Raw genomic sequence first — 8,686 nt, 5'->3', positions numbered from 1 at the left:
TATGTGCATTTTTCTCTTTAAATATTATAATCTTTTCTTCTAATTTTGATTATTTATTTTTTTTCGGCAATTTTGCGATTCATATTTATTGCTATTTTTTTTTGTTTAATTCGAAATTTGACAATCAAAAACGAACCTAAAAAATCACATAATCAATGATAATGAATTCTGCCTAATTTTTATTCTTGCTCACAACTTTTTTGTTATCATCTTCTCTAACGAATGTTTTTTTTGTGATTTTTTTTAATGAAAAAATTAAATAAAACGAATATTGTGAATGATCATCACAGCTAGTTGCAAAATCAAATGTATCGGAAAATAAACGAGATTTTATGAAAACGATTGATTTAAAAAATACAAAAACTAAACGCTGTGAGTCAGAAAAACAAATTGAGGGAAATTTAGGAATAATAACTAAAACAAAAAACTATTGGAAATGTTTAGTTTTCACACACACACACACAAACACATACAACAACAACAACAAAAAAATGATGAAACATGTTTAAAGATAAAAAAATTTGTATGATAAAAAGAATAAATGTTGTCATTGTTAGAAAATGGTATGGATTTTCCGTTGGAAGCTCCGTGTATTTTCTTTTGCATTTTTAATTTGATTTTGGATATACAATTTTGAAATGTTTTTACTATTTAGCCTCTAAATCGTAGGCGCAGCGATCGTCGTTCATCACGTCTGAGGGCTTCACTTGGTGAAAGTGCGGCGTCTTCGACGAATGGTTTTAAATCGATGTTTTGTACATGTGCTCTTGCAGAAGAACCAGGGGCAATTCCAAAAAATGTATCGCCTGAGTTGGTGATTACAGTGCCAAAACCTCGATCACGATCCGCGTTGCCCGGTTGATTTCCATTGAAATCATCACGATTACCTCCAACGTCTCCGAATCCATCAGAATCGATTGAATTTTCTTCATCGAGTCCACCCGGACCAACACCGCCCGGACCACCAATACCACCTAAATTATTGAGTGAATGATGAAGAGCACTTGATTTAATGCTAATATCCGGATTTTTACCTCCTCCAATTGGTCCGTCATTTCCTCCTATCCCGTCGTTACCCGGTATGCCATTACCATCCGAGCCATTCCCGCCTGCTCCAGCTCCAGCTGCTCCACCGCCTCGTGGATACAAAATTCCGAATTCCACAACGGCTGGTCGAGGGAGCAAATGCGTACCTGGTCCAGTTTTATCTTTCGATGAAGCACCGGGCGCCAATAGCGAATATGTGCAAGTGAAAGAGCCGATGAACAAGAAGGGCCATCATGAAAGAGAAGAAAGGAAGAAAAGTCAAGCGTTTAAGATATAAAATCGTTCATCGCAATCGTTTATGTATTAGTTTGACCGAAGAGCCAGTCTCTTGATCTCTCTCTTTCTCTCTCTCTCTCTCTCTCTCTCTCTCGCTAGCTGATTATCTAATACATGACCGGTGGCCGGTTCAAATGACTTCAATGAACGACATTGCCTGTACATTTGATTAAAGGGAAACAACATTTTAATCGATTACGTAAACGATCGAATCTAATGAAAATTGTGCACAATTTTGACACAATTTAATTGAAATGGCAACAACAACAACATCATATGCATGGTAGGTTGACAGGTCGGGAACCGTAGAATTATTCTATTAGTTGAATGTGTGTATGTCGCTAAGTTGGATGGATGATATAATGTGTACGTGTGAGCACACATTTTTTCCATCAACCTTCTCTTTTGCAATTGCACACCCATTTAAGCGTATTTACCTTGAACAATTCGGTAACCAATGCCAGCTCCTGCGATGTACTGTATACTTCGTTGGAGGCCTTTGTCATCGAGATATGAAAATGCACCACGTGTCACGCCATCCGGTCCGGTACCTTAACGAGAATAAAACGAAAAAAGACAAGAGAAAAAAACCAAATTTGCATTTTGTGCATTAGCATACACAATTTTCTTTTTCTCATAAACACGCACGCAACGTAAAAAATTCATTCACGCACTTTCTGAACGACGTTGATCGGGACCAGCTGATATAAACTTGTATTGACGGCCTGGACCACGTTCGTACGCAATACGACCGCGGGCCTTCGGTGATGTTTTATACAACGGTGCACTGTATTGCACGTAACGCGACGCGTCCGGAACTGAATTGAACACTTCAAAGCCACGATCAGCGCTGGCAGCATAACGTACCAAATGCTTTTCGCCAACATCATCAATGAACGAATATAGACCTGTGAATTTTTAGAGAGAAAACATCAGACAGCAATATATTATGTTGTTCTAGAGTGGCAGAATAATTACACAAAATATGTGCTGATTACACTACACAAAATATTGCGTTTAAAATTATCATCGAATTTTTTTGTTCACGCCAAAATTTTATAGCACTCAATGAGCCAATTTTTCAGTTAAATCGATTTGAATCAAGTAATCCAGTATTTCTCAGATATTACCTCTCACTCGACCCAAACTGTCCGAATTCTCTCGTCGTTGATACTCTGGTGTTCGAAATGCAAAGTCATAGCTCGGATCGGATGGTGGGCTGTTTGCTTGACGCTCCTCCGTTCGTTGGAGCTCTTTTTGTGGTATCTCTGCAAATACGATGGATTCAAATGGGATAGAATCGGATAAAAATACACAGCAAATCGTATTGAGTGAAACAAACCTCGTTTCGTTTTTTCTGCACTCGATTTTTCCTTATGAGCTCGGGCTCGTCGTATTCTATTTCTGTTGAATAACAAATTTTATTCCATGATTCATATTTTAAGGCATAACAAATTTAACAAAAAAAAATTGATATGTCAAGATTCGATGTTAAAGCAAAGCAAAAACACATTAAAAAAAGCAAACATTAGCTGAATTCGATTGAAAACCATAAATACCTTAAAAAGTCCAAAAATAATTAATTCTAACCAAATTATGTCGTTAATTCAACAATTTTCTTTTCCAAATGTCATTTTCGGCAGCAATAAACTGAGCAATTCTCCATGTGAAATAGTCATTTGAATTGCAAATTCCAAAGCGTAATGAATATTCATTTGTATCAAAATTGTGTGCTTCGATCGTTTTTGGCTGCTGTCAAGTAGCAATGATCTCATAAAACGCTTGAATCAACAGCAACATTTTACGGAAGCAATAAAACCAAATTCAAAATAGTCATAAACATTATGGTTAATTCTATGAAATCATCAATCCGACAGCACATCACACTCTGTGTGACTCAAAAAATCAAACGAGGAAAAACGTTTGAAACTGAAGCTGATAAAACGTCTAATCTGTCGCTTCAAATCATACACACAGTACGTAGAGAGTGTACGTAGACACAGCTGTAACAAAGCACTGAGTGCAGTTTTACACTCAAGCGTTGCTTATAATTCGCAAGCGCAACGTATGCGCAAAAAAGATAAGAGAGACGGAGAGCGATTGGTTCGGTATCGCTTCTCGGCCTAAAGGCTAAGATCAAAGTGTAGTATCTGTTCTTATCAGCTTAACATCTGATAGTTCCACCATTGGTGGACAACAAATGTTAAACTGATTTTTGGAAACAGATGGAGTGCAGAAGCTTGCTTCGGCTCTGTCACGGGTTGGCCTCGTATTGCAGTACAGCGAGGAATCGGCCCAACAATCTCTCCCACAAACAAGAAAAAAATGCGTCAACAATGATGTATTCAATGTGTGTTGGCGATCGAAATATGTATCGTTCATTATTTTTTCTACATTAGTTTTCAGTTCAACGAAAGAGAAAAAAAAAAAACTGCGTCAATTGTGTTTCAGACACCTAATTTCCCGTTTCATCATATAACCGTAATATGAAATATACATATGTTGTGCGTTCGTATTATGTGAGTGTGTCTATTTAGCGTGACCTCTTATAATAGCCACTTACAATCGGTGCAAACGATGCGATGCGCACTCGCATAAAGTTCACAATGTCCAAGTCTCGATGTTTATGTGTGTGTGTGTGATTTTTTTTCCCAAAGAAAAATATAAAAAAATATTTCAAAAAGCTGTTGTTTTTTCGGGCTTGGTTTGCTTCTACTTATTAAATTAGTTTGCAAACGGTGTTTGGTAAACAGATGAGATGCTGTTGTTGTTGCTTTTTTTCAATGTCAAACAAATCCATTCTAACGAAGCAAACAGTTGATGTTGGTCAGAATTTTTCGTGAATGAAACAGTTTCGGGGGCAATTTAGCAGCGATACAACAACAACAACCGAAAAAAAATGACTCACACGATTTGAGCGCAAAAATTTAACACATTAACACGAATCTCCTGTCCCGTTGAAATATTCAATTTTGGAAACTCAACGGCTTTGTGAGCTCTCTCTCTCTCTCTCTCTCTCTCTCTCTCTGTCTGTGTGTGTGTCATGTCTTGATAATTTAGTGTAACAATTGCGACAAAATAAAATTCGCTGCAAAAAGATTATTGAATAGAACGCAGCACGAGAGGGCTCGGAAATGGAGAAGTGGAAAAATACACACTCAAGAACACCAACAACTGACGATGAAGAAAAAAACAATAAAAAGAGATTTGTTTAATTACTTAATTAATTAGCATACAATTCTGGCTTTATCCGCCCCGTGCACAGACGAAGCGTCAATCTAAGCGAACTGCAATGTAATATTAAAACGTCAGTGATGTGTTGTTGTGCCAAAGCCACAACCGTCAACGTCGTTGTCGTTGCGATTGCTGATGCGTAGACGTTTTGACTTTATCGCTAGCACCAACTCTCAAGAACACACACATCACAAAATGTGCTATATTCTATCCATGTTGACGCGCGTGGTTCTCGTTTGCCTTTGCATATGCACACAAATTCTCTCGCTGGTATGTTGCGTAATTCGTATTGTTCTCGCGCCTAAACTTGGGCCACAATCAAATAATCGACGTGCGAAGCAACATTTGCACTTGCACTTGTTCACCACATTCATCAAGTGTGCTCGTGGGGCGTTCATCATGAGCGAACGAGCAGGCAAGCGAGCAAGCGAGCCCGAGTGCATACATTCGATGCGCAAACATTCAATTTTAATTGCTCTGTAGATACATGCAAAATGCAGCGAGAAGAAGAATTGTGTTGAACAGTTGAGTGTGTTTTTTTTTGTTCACGCGCTCGCTCACACCGCATATTGTAATTATCATAATTTTTACATTTAATGCCACAGCAAATGCATGTTTTATTTTAGAATGTAACAACAGTGAAAACAACGAAAAATTATTCTTTTCTTTTTTTCGGTGTTGGATTCAATGCTGAAGACAACACAGCTACTGTCAATAAAATGAATGAACAACTTATGAAACTGATGTGAACAAAAACCACTGACTTATGCTAATATATAGGAATCGCACGTGGTTACGTAGCCAGCTGAACAGTTACAGTCAACAATTCAATTATGAACAAGTCATAATAAGCACCAACCCAAAATTATCATTAAAAATATTGTGTTGAAATTGACATTGCAATCTGCATTCAAAGCGAATTTCCACCAGTCGTTTAGTATGGGAAAAAATCAATTTCTATCAATCGAAAGACTTTGAATCAATCGATGTAACCGTCTTGCACTCTTTTCCGGCCAAACCTCTATTCTATTACATTATATTCAGCCAGAGCTTGGCGGTATTGAAAAAAAATTCAGTCGAAATTTTAGGCCAACATTCTGCTACAGTCATTCATTTTTTCCATTGGCTCCACCGTTTGACCCCTTTGATAATTCCGATTCATATATTTTGTTGTTATTTTTAGAATGAGAATCTCGGAATTTTTCCCATTCTCTCTCGAAAACGATTCACTTATCTCATCATCACTTAATAACGATGATTTAGTGATCTCAGTCAGAAAATTCGGTGTTTGCAAAACGTGCGAATAGAAAGAAAATGAAAAAAAAAAACACACACCGGTTCGATGAGAGAGTGCAATGAGCGGTTTAATTGAGTTAACAGCAACATTGTAGTTTACAAGGGCTCATGCATTTAATTTAATTAATATTCACATGCAATCGCTTGTTCCATCGTACTTTTCTCTCTCGCTCAGCGGGGATCACTTTGTACATACAGCTCGTGTACATGCTATTCTGATCGGTTCGAATAGAGAACCCTGTAATTATTGTGTTGATGCACGCGCCGATCTAGACAAATCATGATCTAATTACATACGACGTGACTACTTAACATCGATCATATGGAATGGGGTACAGTTAAATTTGGCGCTGCAAAAGTGGAACTTAAATTCGCCGAGAAAAAAATTAACCATTTTTATTAAAATCGGTTACTCACTTATTTGCGGAATGATTAATCGAATTCCAAGTAGAGAAGGATGTTTTTCGAAAGATGATGAACGATATTGTTCGGACAAAGATGAACGGGGAATTATTATTATTGAAATACAAAGAGAAAACAAATGTGGAGAAGAGTAAGATGATTACGCAAAAACAACACATATTTTGGATGACACGCTGTTCACATGAAAACTGACCTACCCGAATCTCATTCGGGCCGACCGACTCAGTCGGACTGAGAACGACAGTTTCGTGTCGAAATCGTTTTTCGGTCATCGTTTCACGCTTCTCTAACTTTGAACAACCGCGTCTTACACAAATGGATTAACAATACTACGTATTTTGCATGCCATTTTCCTTCAAAATCTACAGAGACAAAATATTTCGCTTATTTCTACCGTCAGCCTTTGTACTACTCCAAGTGTTTGCTTTTTTTTAGTTGATATTCAAATCAGACCACATCCATTTTTTTCCGTCCGAATTTCGACTTGATATTTTTTCTATTGAAAATCAATATTAGTTCAATCAAGGGACCCAATTTTTTTAACAATATTTATTTATATTTTCAATTTGCTCTTTATAAAACACAGAAAAATTTATGAAAATGCATTTTCAGCATTAAAAATTTCACTTTCAACAACTAGAAAAATACTATGAATTGAAAATTACCCGTAATTTTTAATTTGTTCAGTTGTCGTTTCTGTTGATGATGCTATATCGATGACTAATAGATACAGGGGCAACAGAAACTTGGCCCAAAATGCAAATTCCATGTTTTAAATGTCAATGTTTTAGAAAAAACAGTTTCTATTCTTTGATTTCCTCTATTTCACCGCACAATTTATTTTTGTTTCAATAAGTAATCTAATCCCGAATTGAATCCTATCAGTGGATGTAGTATATTTATTTTGTTGAAACGAACACTTGAAAAAAAATCTTCACAATTCAATTTAAATTCAGTGTTCTAGATCGTTGACACGCAATGAAATTTGTTTTTGATTCAGATTCAAATTCACAGCATCGAAGTAACTGAAAACGAAAAAAAAATCAATTTAAAAAATCACCTCGACAAACGTGCAATTGGGCGACCAGAATTTTCCAAACTAAATCACTGTCGCTTTCATCAAGTCTTATTTATATTTTTCACGCCTTATTCCCATTCATTCATACGGTCGGTGCGAAAACAATACTTACGCAAAGAAGAAAAAAAACACACACAAAAAGAAGCAAAAGGTTAAAAACAAATGAAAATCATCCCACTAAAATCACCGGATCACCAGATGATTTTCAACGTGAAAAATTCTTTGTTTTACACCACAGCACCATATGCATGTGTACGCGCGCGTATTGGACGTGCTCTCTTGCTGTGTGTGTATGAACGCAAAGTTCCAACCAAACGCAATGTATCTGCCAAAAACTAACGACGTTTGTTTCCTTCTTATGTTATTTTACACAGTTTTTTCTGTTCACTCTTCTGTTTCGGTGTAAAAAACAAAGACAATGTAAATATAAGAAATTAGCGTACGACAACGAAAAGGCAGCGGTGTGCGATATTTTTGGCAACGACCGCATGATGAACCGTACATCAGAGAGAAGAGAGGAGGCCAAAGGGTGCGAAAGAGAGAATCATCGTCAATGTTTGCTTGAGCTAAAGCATGTGGCTGGACCTGTCATTTGTACACAATTTAGACTGCGAACAGCATAAATGGCAGAGCCGCGAATCCGCATCACGATGTAAACAATTCCATGCAGCCCGAATGCAGCCGAAGACAATGGGCGAGTAATTAAGAGATTTTTCCATCAGACATAGTTTGTGTTGAGTGTTTATTATTTTATTTTTCTTTCTTCATTCGTACGGTTGCTCATTGTATCGTCCGTTTGATTGAAAAGTGTCAAGATCCGCTCGTGCAACTCGTATGGAACATGCGTGCGTTTTGTTTTTTTTTCCATTCTGCTTCATCCATGTAAATTGCATTTATCTTTTCATTCTCACTTGAATCTGGTGGAAAATCCAACGGAACTGGAGAATCACAGATTTTTAAGAGAGACAAGCCAAGTTTTTCTTCTCTACCTTCATAAACAGTGTTAATTTGACACATTGAAATTGTCAGCCAGAAAAACCATGAACCTTTGCAGTTCCGTTTAAAATTACACTCACTAGAATGGAAATGAACTTTTCTAGAGAAAAAAAGAGCCGAACGAAACGGAAATGCATTTCATTGCTCTTACGAAACGAAAATCGATTCAAATCAACAGGGTTTTTTTTCGTATAAATTTTTTGTTTGAAAATGTTTCTCACCAAGGGGAGCATTGAGTATTCAATATTCGAAATTCGGTTATTAATATTTTGAACTCGAAAATGTTTTGAGACAAAATCTAATTCAAGTTGTTCAACTTAACTGTCGTTTTGCTAT

At 36.8% G+C, this 8,686-nt stretch overlaps 1 protein-coding gene and 1 non-coding gene across 2 annotated transcripts; one reads left to right on the top strand and one right to left on the bottom strand.

Moving 5' to 3' along the window:
- Positions 1-646: 646 nt before the first annotated feature.
- LOC129573128 (uncharacterized) lies at positions 647-7,364 on the bottom strand. Its single transcript, XM_055453395.1, has 7 exons — positions 6,942-7,364; positions 2,666-2,727; positions 2,454-2,591; positions 1,998-2,231; positions 1,761-1,874; positions 1,035-1,208; positions 647-974 (listed from the first exon to the last, which is right to left on the bottom strand). Exons 1-7 carry the CDS (start codon positions 7,043-7,045, stop codon positions 652-654), a joined length of 1,149 nt encoding a protein of 382 aa, XP_055309370.1. The 5' UTR covers positions 7,046-7,364; the 3' UTR covers positions 647-651.
- On the top strand, positions 3,434-3,627 carry LOC129573133 (U2 spliceosomal RNA). Its single transcript, XR_008688556.1, has one exon. It is a non-coding gene; the product is annotated as a U2 spliceosomal RNA (small nuclear RNA).
- Positions 7,365-8,686: the final 1,322 nt, after the last annotated feature.

Source organism: Sitodiplosis mosellana, unplaced genomic scaffold, assembly GCF_009176505.1.
Source record: "Sitodiplosis mosellana isolate CC-2019 unplaced genomic scaffold, AAFC_SMos_1.0 Smas_scaffold_5948, whole genome shotgun sequence".
Lineage (NCBI taxonomy): Eukaryota > Metazoa > Arthropoda > Insecta > Diptera > Cecidomyiidae > Sitodiplosis > Sitodiplosis mosellana.
Note: the sequence above shows the minus strand (reverse complement) of the source record. Positions and strands in the feature narration are given on the sequence as shown.